This window comes from Trachemys scripta, chromosome 22, assembly GCF_013100865.1.
Source record: "Trachemys scripta elegans isolate TJP31775 chromosome 22, CAS_Tse_1.0, whole genome shotgun sequence".
NCBI classification, from domain to species: domain Eukaryota; kingdom Metazoa; phylum Chordata; order Testudines; family Emydidae; genus Trachemys; species Trachemys scripta.
In genome coordinates, this window is record NC_048319.1 from 7,544,649 (window position 1) to 7,563,326 (window position 18,678).

The 18,678-nt window shown below is 47.9% G+C and overlaps 1 protein-coding gene across 7 annotated transcripts in view; it reads left to right on the plus strand.

Moving 5' to 3' along the window:
* The window catches only part of PTPRS (protein tyrosine phosphatase receptor type S), a 110,813-nt gene extending 96,683 nt beyond the window's left edge, over positions 1–14,130 (plus strand). For all 7 annotated transcript variants that reach the window (XM_034755296.1, XM_034755294.1, XM_034755298.1 and 4 more), the window contains 9 exons: positions 512–631; positions 756–910; positions 5,025–5,310; positions 6,633–6,811; positions 7,864–7,990; positions 8,102–8,227; positions 9,630–9,784; positions 10,567–10,702; positions 11,757–14,130. In XM_034755296.1, the coding sequence (XP_034611187.1) occupies positions 512–631; positions 756–910; positions 5,025–5,310; positions 6,633–6,811; positions 7,864–7,990; positions 8,102–8,227; positions 9,630–9,784; positions 10,567–10,702; positions 11,757–11,825 (1,353 nt within the window). In that variant the 3' untranslated portion in view covers positions 11,826–14,130. The remainder of the gene's footprint in view (positions 1–511; positions 632–755; positions 911–5,024; positions 5,311–6,632; positions 6,812–7,863; positions 7,991–8,101; positions 8,228–9,629; positions 9,785–10,566; positions 10,703–11,756) is intronic.
* Positions 14,131–18,678: the final 4,548 nt, after the last annotated feature.

An 18,678-nucleotide genomic window follows, 5' to 3' on the forward strand; every position in this document is an offset into this window, starting at 1 on the left:
GTGGGGAGCAGCAGTCTCTCTGATCTGCAGCCCTCATCTGCTCCTTTGGGAGATTTCTACCTGCCTTGCTGGCCCCCTGATTCATTGTGAAAATACTGTCCACCGGGGAAGTCTTAGATCCCTTCACTGCTCTAAGGGGAGAGGGAACATGCTCTGAGCCTGGCCTCATGTTAGATCAAGTGGCAAGGTTAGAATCCTATTATCTCGTGTAATATTCTTCCGAGTGTTCTGCCAATCAGAATCATTCCAGTCAATCAGGCATCAGACCACCAATGTGCCTCAACGCTCCAGCTCTGAGAGTAGAAGCAGCGTTTGATGCACATAGGACATGGAGCTGAATCTGTGGGCTCTCGCCCTATTCTGATGCTTCAGCAAGCAATGCTGCTTGCTGTTTCGCTCTCCCTTGCCAGGGGCCCATCTTTACTTTCCGTGCCACGAGGGAGCGTCCCGTGCTGCGTATTGTGCTCTTCAGACTATGTTCCTGAGCTCATCGTCGACTTTTGTTTTCTAGATCAAGTGTGACCAGTACTGGCCTGGCCGGGGCACGGAGACCTATGGGATGATCCAAGTGACCTTACTAGACACTATCGAATTGGCCACGTTCTGCGTTCGGACGTTCTCCCTTCACAAGGTGACATTTCTCTCTGATGCCACGTCTCTCTATTGTCCCATTCCTATGTTCTGTAACTTGCCGTGTGCATCTCGTGGCCCTTGCTTAGCTCACGGTGACTCTTGGTTCCTCTGCCACTCCGCAGAATGGCTCCAGTGAGAAGAGAGAGGTGCGCCAATTCCAGTTCACAGCATGGCCCGACCATGGCGTCCCTGAGTACCCTACCCCGTTCCTGGCTTTCCTGAGAAGAGTCAAAACCTGCAACCCTCCTGACGCTGGCCCGATCGTAGTGCACTGCAGGTACTGACCCGCTTATTACCAGAACCACAGCCTCCCCCTACACAGAGCCCCTGCTGGAGGGGGGGACACATTGCCAAGCAAATCCACTTTTCAGTGGGGCATGCAAACACGTTCCCATCGCAGCTCCCAGCGCACAGGAGCTGTCTCGTCTCAGGCTCCCGTTTGGTTTCTATTCAGAGCGGCAGTTCCTGAACTGAGCGGGGCTGGAGTTGGAATGGTTTAGTTGGCATCTTTGATAAGGCCTCATTGGCAGAGTGCTATCCAGTAAAGTTTGGCCTTTGAGGAGCACGCAGGCTCGTTTCTGTTACGGTGGGCATGGACGAAAGATGAAATGGGGTTAGGAAGCATCACATGTGGAGGGCGAGAGGCAGGGTGGGTTGTGCTGTCCAAGGGAGAGAGCGAACAGCGTCTTGAAAGAGATTTGAGAGCCGCAGTCATTCTGAGAGCAGAGCGGCGAAAGTCCCCCTGGGCAGGTAGCATTCCCTAATTCAATTTACCATCCAAGGAGGAACATTTGCCGACTCAGCTCAGACAAATCTCCCTCCTGCCTCAGGAGAAATCTGGAGGGGCCTGCAGGTCACTCAGTGCTGGGGAAAGTAACATCTGAATTTTACAGGCAATCGGGGACTCTAATCCTGCCTCTCCTGGAGGATACAGTTTAAACAGTCTTTGTAAGTGGGCAACTTATCACTAACCCTGCAGATGGCAATTATCATGCGCCTCTCGGAAAATGAATAAAAAGGGCCATCAGCGGGCAACTTACCGTGACCAGATCCCTGATCGGCTGCTCCGTTCTTGCCAAAGCTCCGGCAACCTGCTTGGTTTAGGTGTTGTGCAGTCTAATTAATGGAGATCCAGGAGGTTTTTTTATGAAAAGAGGGACCGCCTTTGAATAGGAGGAGGAAACCCTTTATTTCTAGCTGCGAGTGTTTAGACCTGCAGGGCCCTGCTGATTCATAAATGCCTTCACATGCAAGTCTGATGTTACCCAAATGTTTTTGTGCATTGAGGTAAAAGGGTGATGCATGTTATTCATTACAGCATCAGTAGTTTTCAAGCTGCCTAAAGATCTGAGTGATTAAACACGCTTTTGAAGCCCTTAGATCATATCAGCCCTTTGTTCAGGCCTGGAACCCCCCTTCCTAGAATTATCATAATTGTGTCTGACGGGAGAGCTCCCGTCATGGTGATGTTGCAAATGAAGAGGTGTAAGGAAGGGGGTTGATGAGTATCTAGGAATGACACACACATTAGCAGACACGACTTTTCATCTGGTGCCGTCAAGTGACATAGAATATAACTTCCTGAAGTTCTTGGTAAATTGGGCTCAGACTCAGAGCAAATTTCGTCAGAGTGGGAGCTATTGGGGGCAGGGCCTGTGTTATTTTTTGTGGACTGGATTGCGCTGAACTTGTTGCTGGGGCTAATAGAGAGGCGAAGTGACCGTTCTGTTTTTCAGTTCTTAGCTGTGGCCACCTCTTTCTCTAATAGATTGACAGACTGTTAGCACACACCTATAGCTCAAAGAAACATCTTTCTGGGTTTCAAGACTCTATTTTAATGGAATTTCCCCGCCTATTCGATAGGATTTAATTCTTGTGTTCTCTTTCTTCCTAACCTTTCTCCTTCATGTTTCAGATCCGGTGCCTACAAAAACCAGTGTGTATGTTGCATGGACACACCCTGCACTGTTATAGGGCCTTTCTCTGGATAATCCCACATCTCTTTATAAAGATTACAGGCTGCATCTTCAGCAGCTGTAAATTGGTGTCACTTCATTGATTTCAGCAGAGCTACATCGATTTATAGCAGCTGAGGACCTGGCCCTAAAACACCCTGGGGATGCAGGGAGGGGGTGTTTTCCCTTGTTTGCAAAAAAGAGGGAAAGTGACTGGCTCAAGGGTCTCTCCCCTGCCAGTGCCCGACATTTTTCTAGTGCTTTTTCCTATCTAGTTCTAAGTGACTGAAGCAAAAGGCTTCCACCACTTCCTGTGGAAGGCTATTTCACTGCCTGATAGACTCAACATCAGGAAGCGTTTCCTGAGATTTTACCTAGATCTGTTTTTAATTCATCCTGTTACTTCTAGCTCTAGCCCTTTGTTCCACTTCAAATAATTCTCTCCTCTACGTATCCTCACCATTCAGATAGTTATGACTAGCATCATGCTCCCTTCAGAGCCCACAGCTTCCACCCAACCCAACGGTAAACCCCAATCCTTCCTCATCCTTCCTGTCATCCCCTTTCTCATTTTGCTTGCTTGACTCTGAATTCTTTGCGATTGTGAGGCCTAGAGTTAAACGTAACGTTACAGGTGTGTTCTTGCGGGGGGGACTGGTCCCCAGCTGCTCACTGATGGGACGTCTGTGTACGTAGCCCAATGTCTTACGGGGGTTTCTGGCTGCCATGTCACAACTGGAAAGTGGTGTCGAGTTTGCCATCCACTGTCCCCCCTAGGTCACTCTTGGCATTACTGCTTTCCAGTAGCTGGCGCTGGGATTATTTTCTCCTAGGTCTATTAACTTGTGTTTTTGCCAAGTTGAGCCTCATTGGGTTGCTTTTCTGCCCATAGTTCTAACCTGTCCACAGGTAGGTCCTCTGGGGGGAGGGATAGCTCAGTGGTTTGAGCAGTGGCCTGCTAATCCAAGGTTGTGAGTTCAATCCTTGAGGGGTCATTTAGGCAACTGGGGTAAAAAAATCTGTCTGGGCATTGGTCCTGCTGTGAGCAGGGGGGGTTGGACTAGATGACCTCCTGAGGTCCCTTCCAACCCTGATAATCTATGATTTGTGTATTTCTGTCCTCACTGGTGTTTGCAACCAGTCTTCTGAATCAGTCTCAGCTGTGAATTTATTGGCAATGCTGTTTGCCCTGCCCCTCTGATCATTAATGAAAATGATACTAAGGGCTTGTCTACACTGGCAATTTACAGCACTACAACTTCCTGGCTCAGGGGGTGTGAAAAAACACCCCCCTGAGCGCAGCAAGTTTCAGCACCAGTGAAAACAGTGCACCAGCACTGGGAGCTGCGCCTCTTGTGGAGGTGGGTTTTTTTAGAGCGCTGGGAGAGCTCTCTCCCAGTGCCCTGCCACGACTACACAAGCCACATGAGAGCACTGCCAGTGTAGACTAGCCCGAAAGAAGATCTAACTTGACACCAGTTTCTGGAGCACCCCACTAGGCACCTCGATACATTGCGATTTACCATTCCCTGGGGTTCGCAGTCCTTTCAGCCCCGGGAATGTTTGCCTCCAAGCCAGTCGGAATCAATTCTGAGTATGGTTTTGTGAGCCTTTGTCTCTGGCTTTACTAAAATCAGGATATTACATCTCCAGAGCTTCTATTCATCTATTAATTTTGTAACTGTCAACAAATCATGCCAGGCAAACTTGATTACTTTTTATTCATAGAGCCGTATTGCTTATGGCTGAGAGTGCCATTATCCTAGATGGCTACAAATCATTTCCTCTCAATACCTGATCAGTTAATGTACCAGAGCTGCAATTAAACTTGGCAGATAAGAGCCAGGATGACTCGTATCCTTGTTTTGGAAGCCAATGACACCTTTTACTTCCCTCCCTCCTCTCCCCCATCACCGTTACACCCCCAAATTGTCGGATGCTGCATGCTCCGTTGCTATGGCGAGGGGGTGATAGGACAAAACCCTGAGATTAAAAACACTAAATTCTCCATGTGTGGCTAAATCCTCTAACCAGCTTTTAAAATTGACCCCACAACTCCCATTCATGTCAATGGGAGTTGGGTTACGTCATTCAGCAAGTTCCCTTAACACAACAGATGCACGAAATATCTAGCCCCGCTGATTTATATTCTAGTCTTCCAGTAATTCATCCACCCTATAGTCTTTGTCTGTATCTATATTTACAAGGTCTCTGTTGCTTCCTACTTTTCTTTCATGCTCGTCACATACTGCATCTGTTGTCATTCGTTGTCTACCTCTCACGTACACATCTGCTCACCCTCCCATGCTCCCGATCGCGTGCTCCCACTAAGGAGCTGTCCCTTCCCGTCTGGTCGGCCATCAAGGTAAATTTCTCAAGAGAAAGGCGGCACTGGGGTTTGGATGATGTTGCTTATCTTCCCACCTCTCCTTCCAGCGCGGGAGTTGGACGGACAGGCTGTTTCATTGTGATTGATGCCATGCTGGAGAGGATAAAGCATGAGAAGACAGTGGACATTTATGGGCACGTCACCCTCATGAGGTCGCAGCGGAACTACATGGTCCAGACAGAAGACCAGTACAGCTTTATACACGACGCCTTGCTGGAGGCCGTCGCTTGCGGGAACACAGAGGTCCCAGCCAGGAATCTCTACACTTACATCCAGAAACTGGCGCAGATAGAGGTGGGGGAGCACGTGACAGGCATGGAGCTGGAGTTCAAGGTAATGGCAGAACACTGAGCTCTAGGCATGTACCGGGGGGGAGAACAGGAACAGGGACAGGGACAGAAAATGTGCTGGTGGGCTTCCATTTGAACTGGACTATCCAGGGGACAGCCAGGCAATGCCATGGGCCCAGTCAGCGCTGGGATCAGTGTTCGCATCGTGCTGATCCACATGGTTCTGCCACGATCAGTGTGATGGGGATGTTTTTGAGAACCACGCTGTAGTCACTTCCCTGAGGCGATCTGCAGCGTAGACTATCGCTAAGCATTATAACACAGCTCTAACATGGGGGTTCCAGGGAGGGCAGAGCCCAGACAGCAGACTGAAGTGTACCTGAAGTTGTTCTTTTAAGCAGGACAATAATGGGGACTTAAACCAAAAACCCTGGCACCTAGGGAACTTAATGACCTTCTCCTATTGGAGAGTAAAGGCAGGGCGGGGAGGAAAAGTCTGTGCTTCTGACAGGAGCATTCTGCTGCTTAGGCTCCAAGGGATGACAGACGACTGGCCCTTTCGAGGGGGAAAGGAATGTTTTTGTGTTTCTACATTAAAGAAGTAATTACATTTCTGACTCCAGGGCTGCTGCAGTGGGTCCCAGGGGAAAGACCAGCTGCTGCTGCAAGACTTTAGTCCAGCTTTCTGAAATCCAGGTTGAATTTCCTCCCCTCCTCACGTTTGATTTTAATGCTGTATTTCCACTGTCAACAAATCACAACAAGGCTTTGCAATGGGGAAGGCCCTGACGTCTCCGGCACTTTGCTTCTGGAGTCGTCCCCCAGGAAATAAATGAAAGCCAGAACCACGCAGGGGAACTTGGAGGGGAAAGAAATTTACCTGCCTTGGGGCTGGCGTGAAGATGCTGCTGAACCATTTGTCTAAGGCCTTGGCTACACTTACCCGGTAGTTCGACGGCTGGAAATCGAACTTCTGGGTTCGACTTATCGCGTCTAGTCTGGACGTGATAAGTCGAACCCGGAAGTGCTCGCCGTCGACTGCGGTACTCCAGCTCGCCGAGAGGAGTACCGCGGAGTCGACGGGGGAGCCTGCCTGCCGCGTGTGGACCAAGGTAAGTTCGAACTAATTCGAACTAAGGTACTTCGAACTTCAGCTACGTTATTCACGTAGCTGAAGTTGCGTACCTTAGTTCGAATTAGGGGGGTAGTGTAGACCAAGCCTAAGATCAGACCCAGACCAATGGAAACTTTTCTCCTGCCTACCTAAATAAGCCAGTTTTTCCCAGGCATCTGAGCAATTCTCATCCTTTTCCGGGAGCTGAAATAACACCTGTTAGAACAAGTGTGTGTGTTTTTTTCCTTCAGCGACTTGCCAACTCCAAAGCCCACACTTCCAGGTTCATAAGCGCCAACCTCCCGTGCAACAAATTCAAGAATCGCCTTGTCAACATCATGCCATACGAGACCACCCGGGTCTGTCTTCAGCCCATCAGGGGAGTGGAGGGCTCAGACTATATCAATGCCAGTTTTATCGATGGATACAGGTAAACGACAACACGTTGCAGCCTGCTGTTTTAACAGGGAGTAATTCAAGCTCATTTCCCTTTTCGCAAGGTGCTCAGAGAAGAACAGTTTAAAGAGGTAGTGACAGAAAAAGGGAAGGAAGGTTGAATGGATTGATTTGCCAGCCCGGGTCAGAACATCGTTGGTCTGTTCTAATCCACAGCTGGTGCTTCAAAGGAACTTGAATCCCATCCACCCACACTCTGCCGCTTGTGCAATGCTGAACGTTTTACAGGGCAGATTCCTTCCTGACACTGCTCGTGATCAGTTCACAGCTTGAAATATGGGGTTTTCCCGAGAGTATAACCTCAGTTGTTAATGATCATAACATTCTCTCTCCCTTTTTTAAAAGAACTATCCAGCTGCCATGTTAGACTGAGTATCTTGGCTGGATGGATTTCACCATGGGGAATGTTTATGGAACAGATCGTTCCTGTCTCAGCCTCTCTTTAGCTGTTGGGAAACAATCCGTATTTTGCTGGTTGGAGCCAGCGAGCAAAGCTGTAGTGTAGTATTACCCAAGCAGCAATGCTCTCAGACCTTCTGCCTGGGTAGGCCTGCCAGAGGCTGAATGCGGAGGAGGGAGGGCACTGAGCAGCACCAGAGGCAGCAAGGGCTCTCCCTCCTTCATGCCTCTGGGTGCACAGCGCAGGCAATAGGCTGCCTGTGGTCCCCGGCCCTCCCCTGTTTTGCTCGGATAGGCCAAGCAGCAGACTGCCCTCTAGGTCCTGTGCAGACCTGCGTGGGAGGGTGGCAAGTGTCCTGCTGCAACCTCCTCCTGCATGACTAGTCAGGATTTAGCCCGTAGTCACAGTAATTAGGGAAACCCCAGCACAAGGCCTTTGAGTCCCGGACCCCTAGCCCAAGCCTGGAGATCTCCAAGGAGCTGTATTCCCATCTAGCTCATAAGGCCTTCCAAATGTCCGGAGCCATGCGTCAGCGTTCATGCTATCCCCCCAGTTGCTAAGCCCATCACCCCAGACCCTGGGCTAATAACTTGTCACCTTGTGTGTGGGTTTGTGCTTTCTTTCAGACAACAGAAAGCCTACATTGCCACTCAAGGGCCGCTGGCAGAGACCACGGAGGATTTCTGGCGGATGCTCTGGGAGAACAACTCCACCATCGTGGTGATGTTGACCAAGCTGCGAGAGATGGGTCGGGTAAGCATGGACCCACGGAAAGGGTGGTTGGGCAGCACCGTGAAAAGCCCTACAGCCGCGTAAGGGGTTAACTACGTTGTCCTAACCTGGTGTCTTTTCTCCCCGCGGCAGGAAAAGTGCCATCAGTATTGGCCCGCTGAGCGGTCAGCACGGTACCAGTACTTTGTAGTGGATCCCATGGCTGAATACAACATGCCTCAGTATATCCTGCGAGAATTCAAGGTTACTGATGCCAGGGTGAGTGCTCTGTCGTCTCTCTGTTCTGGGCTTGGCAGTGTGAATTCTACGTTCGTGCCTTGGCCGTACAGTTCTCATTTGGAGTCTGCACACAAGAGTCTACCCAGAGAATAGTCCCAGCTCAGGATTTATATGTGGCAGAAATGGAAAACAGGCCACTGGGGTTCCATTGCCCTGCTGCGGAGTGGGGAGCAGAATTGTTAAATGAACAGAAGATTTTCAGAAGCTGTTGAAATCGGCTGTCTTTCTCTAGCTCCTGTCTTCTTGGGCTCAACATTGGTCCTATTATTCAGCTGTTTGCAAAGCTTCTCCTAAACCCCTGACTCCACCAACATGTTCCAACTGGTGGTATTTCCTTCAGGCTGTTAGCTCACACTGGGTAATTTCTCTGAATTCTTTTCTGAAGATTATTAAATTCTAGGGAGATTTTGGGGCAACAACGTCAGCAGTGCCCGTTTGGATGTTTCAGCAGATTTGTATAGACGTTGCTGAGGTCAGGGAGGTGTTTTGACCAAATGCACAGAGCACATGTTGCTGGCTTTGGTCTGTCTGAGGCACTGTGGGGAATGATCAGGAACGAGACTCTTCTGACAGGCGAATGGAAGGTCCTGCAGTCCCCGCCCATTTGGTTTCATTAATCACAAGTGAATGAGGAGGTTGGCTGACCTTGCTGATCGCGAAAGCTGTACTCTCTGTTGTGTCTTTCATACACACTGAACGCCAACAGGCTTTGGGGTGGGGCAGGCAGCTCTGCCGCGCGCTATCTTTGCCTGTGGGTACCACCCCCAAAGCTCCCAGTGGCCGTGGTTCCCCGTTCCCAGCCACTGGGAGCTGCGGGGGGCAGTTCCTGGAGGCAAGGGCCACGCATGGAGCCCTTCTCCAGGAGCTGCAGGGACGTGGTGCCGGCCGCTTCAAGGAGCGGCCCGGGCAGTTAGGGGGCCTGCCTTATCCCCGCTGCGCACTGGGCTGGCAATCCCACAGGCTGGATTGAAAGCCCTGACTGGCCAGCTGTGGCCCGCACTTTGCCCTCCCCTGCTCTAGACTGTAATTCTGACACCATGGCAACTATTTGCCAAAATTGGAGGTGCTATAGCCTCTTCTAGAAGGGTCCACAGCAGAAGACTGAGTGTGGTCAGCCCCCGGAATGGTCGATGCTTTCTGGGCGCTGGTGCAGCCCAGGGACAAGGAGCAGTACCGATGCTACTCCACGGACTTCATTCACAGGTAAGCACATTTGTTCTATAGCTGTGGCGATATCTGACCCCCGTGCAGTGTGCTTCAGCGTTCTGTCCCTTCCTTCGCTAACGGGGCAGCCGGGAGATTTGGCATTGGTATTTTTAATGGCATGAATATACCACACGTTTTAACTGCAGCTTTTGGTTTTTCTGCTGCTCTTCCCCAGGATGGTCAATCCCGAACCGTCCGTCAGTTCCAGTTCACTGACTGGCCCGAACAAGGTGTGCCAAAATCAGGAGAGGGTTTTATCGATTTCATTGGACAGGTGCATAAGACAAAGGAACAGTTCGGACAGGATGGGCCAATTTCTGTCCACTGCAGGTAGGCAAACAAGCAGCCATCTTTGCCTCAGTGCAAATTCCTTAACAGAGCGGGTGACCTAGTATTTTGTAATTTCTGTAAGCCAAGCTCATTGGACACACCAGGGGGGCCATGCATTCCTCCATTCCCCTCCACGAGGTCCTCGTGGGTCACACTCTCCTCCTCCCCAGCTAGTCTCCCAGCCAAAACAGAATTAATGTTGTTGTGTTGCGTACAAACAGAGAAATGCCATCAAGTTGAATGGAGGCTTTTGCTGACCCAACACAGCTGAATAAAAAAAAAAAACTACACCACAGTTTGCTAAGCCAGATGCTATGCTGGAGCAAGAACTATTCTTGCCTCCTGACTGGCTGAAGCAGAAAATAGAGGGCATTACCTCAGCAGATCCCTGAGAACTTCTTTCATTAAACCCGATAATGTTGCTTCCAAATGGTGGAGGATGTTTTTTTTAAGTTATTTTCTAATTACAATAAAAATAATTTCTAAATTGAATATTTATCTACTGCTGGAGCTTTTGACATTTGTGGATCAGTGACTCTGGTGGTTTTAGTATGTCCATTGCTGGTAGAGGACATTGGCCAGGAAATCTGACACCAGCCAGGCAAGGATTGATAGGCAGGGGTTTTCCGCCTCTGTTATGGTCATTGGACATGGATGCCAATTTATTACTTTAAGAAATACTAGAACATAAACGAAGTCTTCAGCCTTTATAACTGCTACACTTCCTTACTAAAATATACACAGGAGTATAACACAGTGTTTGTTCTCTCTCTCGTCTGTAGCGCCGGAGTGGGCAGAACTGGGGTGTTTATCACACTGAGTATCGTCCTGGAGAGAATGCGTTATGAGGGTGTTGTAGATATTTTCCAGACAGTTAAGATGCTGCGAACACAACGACCAGCTATGGTGCAGACAGAGGTAAAGAACATTGTAGCGATGAACTAGCACACGGGGGTGTTTGTGAACGGAATAGCAAGCAGGAAAACACTGAATTCTCCCTTTCCTGGGGTGCTATTAACCTTTCTCTCATACCTGGAGGATGAATGAGCTTTTGCCTTTCTAACCACCATGCTAATAGGAAACTTTAACTCCGTAAGAACAAGGGCTGTGATCCTCAAAGCTATTTACGCTCTTAATATCCATTTATTTCAATTGAAGTTAAGGGCCTAAATGCCTTTTGAGGATCTGGGCCAATGGGGCCTAGGCTGCATTGCTGAGCTACTGTGTGGTGTAGCAGAAGTATTAGGTATAGTGGCAAATACACATTGGTACAGGCTCTCTGCAAGGGCAGCTGTTGTCCGACTCCCAGCCCCATGCTCTGTCCATTACCACAGTGACTCTCAACCTCTCTAGACAACTGTCCCCCTTTCAGGAATCGGATCTGTCTCGCATACCCCAACTTTCACCTCACTTAAAAATACAAAATGTCACAGCATGCTTACTGAAAAAGTGCTCATTTTCACCAGATAATTGTAAAATAAATCAAGGGGAATATGAATATTGTACTTAGAGCAGTATAAAAAAGTCTGTATGAAATTTTAGTTTGTACTGACTTCGCTCGTGCTTTTTATGTAGCCTGTTGTAGAACAAGGCAAATCTCTAGCGGCGTTGATGTACCCCCTAGAAGAGCTCCCCTAGCACTAGCAGATTCTGACCTCACCCGACCCAGCCTGGCTGTCAGTTAACCATGGACGTAGGCGCTTTATGAAAGGCAGGCATGGTTATCCCAGTTTTACGCATGCATTTATCATCCTGTAGCGCTCCATGAGCCATACGAGCGTTTGTCGGCTCTGGGGCTGTCTGAGATGGTTACTTCATTTCCAGTCCACCCAGTGTTCTTCCAGGGGCTGTTCTTGTCCCCGCCCAACAGCAGAAAAGCGGACGCAGTGAGCGAGGAAGGCGTGCGCTAGAATGTCTGGGTAAGTGTTCCACAACCACTAACCCACTGATTGTCTCTCTTGGCCTTGCCTAGGATGAATATCAGTTCTGTTACCAGGCAGCTCTCGAGTATCTGGGAAGTTTCGATCACTATGCAACCTAAAAAGCCATCCGCCTTGCAGACTCCGCCCACCACTTCAGCCCTGGAAGGCCTCTCCTGGCCCGGGAGGAGTGCTTGGACTTATAAACCTGACTCAGAAGAAGTCCCTTTTCATTTGGACCATGCAGTGGGGAGCGGGGGAAGGATTTGAAAGGAATGCCCCTTCAGGAACTCCCATGTTGTAACCCGGACCGTGACAAGGCAGCTCAGCAGGGCACTGAGGGATGATGAACTGCTCTGGTTACCTCGCGTGGTGTTTGCTGTGGAGGGCAGATGGACATCCTCAAACTGATCCAAAAGCTAAACACGCCCCGTGTGAAACGTTACCACTGAAGGGAGAGGAGAGGGCTGGAAAAGAGCAGAAAACCAGCTTTGGTTACATCATCAGAGTTCAGTTTATTTACTAATCTAGTTGGCGATCTTTAAAGGAAGTCACTTGCAGAGTTGAAGGTGCTGTGTAAAAAATATATATATATATATATATATATAATTAAAAAATCTCAATACTTAGGTAAAATTAAGGTCAGGAATACTTCTAGCTGGAGTCTTAATAAACCTCAGTCTCACCATCAGGCTGATTCCGGGCTTATCAGCCCCTTGCCAACACCATTCCTTCAATGCCTCTGCCCCCCAAGAGGTTTTATAGCTCATCTTTTGAATACTTGGAACATTCCTCCTAATCCCCACATTTTTTTTTTTTTTTAGGCTATTTAAAGGAAAAAAGTGGCTGTGTACTAGCGGTCCCCCACCTAGGGCACAGAGCTGAGGTGTGGTCAGGTAGAGACGGGCTCTTCCCTGGCTGGGTACAACGACTGTTGGTTCTCTTCTCCCCTTTTCAGCTCATCCAGACACACACTCGGGCGCTGCTTTGAATAAGACGTGTTTGAGCTGTACAGAAATAGAACTTCTTTCCATATTAAACCACCCCCTTCTGCACACAGCTGTTCGTTTTTCCCCGGGGGCGGGGGGGGAGGAAGGGAGCATTTTTGAATGGAGCCCTTACAGGGCTGATACTAAAGAAGCCTCTGTAAGAGATTCATTCCCAATAAGCTATTGCTGCCAACGCCCCACCTCCAATACAACAGATCTCAGAGACACTCTGGTGACGGGCCTTGTCACTCCAAGTTCATAGGCACAGCTATGAACATGCCCTTGCTGTGTAATAATTTGGAAAGATCAAGCAAGATGCAGTCAGTGGCATATGCTGTGAGTGGCTTTCTTTAAAGTATCGATGTAACTGTAACAAGTGACATTACCTTTTTTTTAAATAGTGTATTTTTTCCTTTTTTAAAAAAAAACAAAGAATATCAGTCAATGAATTTAAAAGAAAAATTTGCTTATTTGTTCATATTATGTTCAAAGACAGTCTATTTTTTCACTGTAGAAATGTTACGTGTAATGGCTGTGATATATAAAAATGCCGTGCAAATTGCTACTTCTACATATTGCTTTTCTACCATTTAAAAGGTTTAACTTGCTCATGTAAGAACAAAATGTCTCTTTATTTTAAATCTCAGACATATCAGGTGTCTCTGGAAGGGCGTGAGGTTAGCGGGCTGGCTTAGATGTGGTTGTTAGTACCAACTCACTCCCCCTCCTCCTAGGGCCATGTTGCCTGCTCTTCCCAGGACCAGTGGTGAATTGGGAGATTAAATAATACCAGTGTCTTATGACTGAAGTAGAGAGAGAGGAATTTCAGAGCCATGGCGGGCAGGTGCCCACAGACACATGCGTACAGTTTTTAAACAGACTAATGGGTATTGTAATAACAGCCCAAGACTCTTCATGCGGTGGGCCATGTGTCAAATAGGCCAGCAGTTGTACATGAAAAGGAATTGTGTTGCCAAAGTGCGGTGAAGAGAGTGTGTCATGCAGCAGAGACGCTGCCCCAATAACTACTCTCCCTTGATTATTATTTTTAATTATTTTCTAGAGAGGTAAACATGGCCACAAGCTGGTACTGTTGGGATGAGCTAAATGCAACCGAACTGCTACCCCCTCCCCCCAAATCAACCTATGTCCTGTCTTGAAAGGGGGAAAAAAGGCTTCTTTGAGATTTTACTTCCTACTTGTGTGAAAGTTTCCCAAATTTCTAAGTATGTTGCAGCAAAATCTTATTGGGAGAGGGTTTTTTTTTTTTGTTTTGTTTCTTTTGGAGGGGGTGGGGGGGGGGAATACGTTTTTTCTTTGTATGAGAGCAAAGTGCTGTTGCTTTCACACTGTTATTTCAAACTGAATCAGTAAGTGGTTTTCAGACCACTGTGTATGTAGATATATTGACTTTGTATTAAAGGAAGATTGTCTGAAAGGCCGGCCTGCAGACCCGTTTGTCGTTAGAGTTGTGGGACGCCCGCAGAACGGAACCAACCAGCACAGCTACTTTATTTTGCTCAACTCCAGCTGCCAATTGGAGGCTCTTGCATTTGTGTGCTAGCACCAGGGTTCCGTCGCTTTCTAGAGAGCGCCAGGAAAGGGTGTGGCCTGCGGCTTGGGACTGCTCAGTATACCATTAGACAAGGAGATGGTTCTTAAAGGAACATCTCCAGTTCCCATGTCTGCCAAGGCCTTGGACTCTGAAATCTAACCACTAGCATATGCTGCTCATTATTCCAGCTGCCAGCACACCTGTGCTATTCTGCCTTTTTTAAGGGCCTGCAGTCGAGTTGGGCCAGTAGGAAAGAAGCTTTTCCTTGGGTTTGGGAAGACCAGAGCCTCAACAAAATACTCTTTCTTCCTTTCCAAAAGGACAATGCAGGTGTCACTACACAGCAAAACAAAGCGCTGGCAGCAAGGCTCCGGCTTGCAGGGCTAACGCCAGCAGTGTAGCTGTTCGAGCGTGGGTGGGAGCCCCGTTCTCTGATACCCTCCCTACTTTTGGGAGCCAAACCATCTCCACTGCTATTTTTAGCTCCGAGGCAGTTGATCTGGGGGCTGAGACTTGCTGCCGCACGTTTTGCTGTGTCGATGTAGCCTTTGAGGAAAAAACTGCTAGAGCGAGAAGGGAAACGAAAAGAGGCATCTGCCACAAACTTGTAGGACAGGGAGAGCACCAAGGCAGAGGGAAGCTTTCCTCTCCAATCATTTCCCCAAAGGAGGCTGCCTGAGATCACCAGTGCCCCATGCTCATGGGCAGCTGGCACCCTGTGCCCATCAAGCCCAGTGCACCATATCTAACCAACAGCGAGAGCAGCTTCACTGTAAACCCAAGTGAAAACGCAAGGATTGGGGGAGACAGAGAAGACATGGCATGTGGGAGCCGAGAAAGAGCTCCAAGCAGCTGAGGGCAGTGCTCGTAAAAGAATGCCAGCCCCACTGCAAGGGAGGCATGGGGAGGATACAGCAGGCCTGAAAGGACTTGAAATGGATCTGGAGATGAATATGGGGTGACAGAAAGGATACAGGTGTTACATTACAAGCCCCCCCTCAAGAATCAGAGCCCCCGTGGTCTGGTACTGTACAGCCAGGATACAATATGCAGGGATGATTTAGTTATGCTTCCTGGAGTGAAAGTTAATAGTTCATGTCAATACACCGGTATTTCATGTTCGAATAATATCCCCTCAGGTTTTTACAACGTGTCTGGCAAGAAGCAATTCAGAATAGGAAAGAACCACCGTTCTCAGGGAGAGGTAACCAAGGGGACAGGAAGGAATTAAAGTGCACGGCACGGCTAGCCCCACTTGCACTGTGTGGGGAGAGGGTTCCCGTTCTCTGCAGAATTGGGAATCAGCCACTATCAGAGAGGAGTGGAACTGGACTGCGGATCTGACCTATACTCTAGTATGTACCAAACATAGACACAAGAAAACCCTGATGTAGAGAAAACAAAGACACGAACCAAAGCACTCATACGACTGGACTAAAACCACCTGTGGGAAACAGCTAGAATTCAAAGGAGCCTGTACCCACCTCAAGCTTTCAATCGTCTGCTCTCGGGCCAGATTGGCAGATGAAGGTTTGTTCTCTCGTTAGCAAGCACGATCTAAAGCAAATGCAAAGCAGTGGATTCTCACTCAGCTAGAGGACGACGTTCCAGCCTCGCACAGCTAGTCCACTCAGAGAAAAGAGGCATCCCTGACGCATATAACCTGCAAAACCACGAGGTGATACTGACTTAGGGATAGAGGAGGCTGGGAACAGGAAGAAGGAGATGACAGCTGCTGAATACTTTTCATAGGCGAGTTCCTAGCCCCAGAGAAGAGCCCTGTAATTTGGACCCCTTGAACATTTTTGTCTGCACCAGGCAGAGTGTTGTCAAAGGACAAAGCACTTCTAAAGAGAAGCTAGAACTGAGCCTATCTGTGCAACCCCCTCCAAGACCAGGCCTGACACCCGGCCAAACATCCGGTACATCTCACCAGTCAGTACTTGGCCTCTGGTTTCTTTTCTTGTAATAAAACAGAAATGGAGGGAGAAGAGACGGGGACTATCATTAACTAGTAACAGCACTGCATGCCAGTAGCACGCACTGGGGCTCTGATGGGGAGCAGAACAGCTGTCATAGCAAACAGACCAGTGGTCCATCTAGTCTAATAATTGGGTTGAGGCAGTAGCAGATGCTTCATAGACCAGTGCCAGCATCCTCATTATGGACAAATTTCCCCTGACCATGGGGGAATTTCCCTCCTATTTGGGGCATCATCCCTCACGCAAGAGTTTCTCTCTTCGATCCTCTGTGCCATTCCACGTGCTTGGCTATAATTCTTCCCTGCCGACAGACAGGGAAGTGATGGGAGATCCCCTCTGGCTAAAAGGGATGTATTTGCTGGCTCACTGAGTTGTTACTGTCTCCAGCAGGAGGAGGGAGCAGTACCTTTTCCAAACATAGCAATGTGGAAGTCCAGACCTTGGCAGGTGCAGTGCTCGGAAGAGCAACCTGCAGTCCATTGTGGGAGGTGCCTGGAATCCTACTTTGACCCTCCTCCCCATTCAGACGAGCCTCATTCTGCACATTGGTTCAGTTTAAGTTTAAAGGGGGAAAAGGTAGCAGTTATTACTTGCTTTCCAAGTATCAGGCTGACAAACTCCTCCTCTACAGGGAATGACACTGTATAGTCCCCAGCTGTTGGCCGGGAGATTTACCATAAGCCTCTGAACTAGCACAGAGGATCTGAAAAGGGGGGGGGGGGGGAGACATAAGGAAAATCTCCCCCATTTTGAATCCTGTCTATTGTACCTGGATATCCTCAGACATGTATATGGCTCATAATCCTTTGACTCCTAGTGAGATCTTGGGCTCTAATATAACTGACCTTTGGAACTCAAGGCTACAAGCTAGGCATTGTGTAAAAGGAAAGTGTCTCTTTTTATCAATTGGTTGACTTCAAATGTCCCTTATTGTATTATCAGAAAGCAAAAAGGAATCTCCAGTTGTCCTTCTCTGCACCGTTCATTGTGTTCCATCAATTGCCTACCAATTCTTCTGCTCTATGCATTAAAACAGTCCCATTTTTTCTCCGCTGTTACTGAAGTCTCTCCATGCCTCTAATAGTTTTCATCACCAGTCTTCAGCCTCCTATTTCTGCTCCATCTTTTCCGAGATGGCATGACCATCTCCCGTGTTAAGAGATGTAAAAATTCCTACTGAACGCAGAATAAGCAAGTACCAAACGAACTACGGTACAGTGAATGCTACAGAGAATTGGAACAGCAGCTGGGAAATACGTAAACCGTTCCAAAAAAACAATCGCTAGCAGAGGAAGCCATTTAGAAAAGCAAATGTAAAATGAAAGCCCATGAAAGCAGGAAAGTCTTGTACTAAACTGATTCCACACATACAAAATACAGCAGAGGTGATATTCCCAATAGCAGCACAACACCCAGCTTCGTTCCAAACGCTACATTGTAACAACAAGAAACAAACGCATTATGATGACAGCTGGGCAGCATTTTTCAATCAATCAGTTTAATTACTGAAAAATGCGCTTTCAGAGTGACCAAAACTATTCACAAATCCAGCATGAAATTCTTTTTAGAAAACTCAAAATAGTTTAGACATTTTCTAAATGAAACGTTTCAACTTTCCATTTCAAAATGATGTTTTGTTTAGAAAAATTTAGTTAGATTTGTTTACAAATATTTTAAAAGGGTAAAAAAGCACCTGGAAATATAAAACAATACGCTAAAAAAAAAGTTTGGGATCGAACAAACCATTTAATTAATCCCAAACCAATTTTTTTTTTAAAGACTTTTTTTTCATTCAGTCACTGAACCAAAAAAATCAATTGTTTACTCAGTGAAAAATTCTGACCAGGACTATCCCTTTCCCATCTTGCAGTCCTGCTACACTAAACTTGTCCATGCCAAATCAATGGGGCTGTGGAACTTTTAGAAAAGGCCAGTTGAGAGGCAATCGAAGTGAAGGGTGTAAGTCCTCCAACAGTCCTCCAAATTCCTGTCTTCAGTGCAACCCACATACCAGGAGAACTAAGCGTAAGTGGGAAGAAGAAATGTGTAAAGAAGGCCGTTCTGACTGAAGATTATCATCAGCGAGAATGGCCTAGCAGACACTGGTGTTCTAGAGTGGAATCTATACAAATCTCTTCTCCACTTAAACAAAACGAAGAGGAAAAAGGAACTGAGATTTGAAAGCAGATGAGAGAGATTCTGCCTGGTCACGGACATTCTCCCCGATCCTCAGATGTAGCAGGTGGTCCCTGGTTTCCACTATCCATTTTAGCGCCATTGCCTGGCCTCTGCAGTAAGTCTCTCTTTGCAATTAAACCAGTAGCATGACTGATCACTTGGCTCCACCACTGGAAACCCAAACGATATAGATCAGCATTTCTTCCCTCCCCAGAAGGACTGGGAGAAATCACAAAGCTCCATACCATTTTTGGGACAGGTGGAAGCCAGC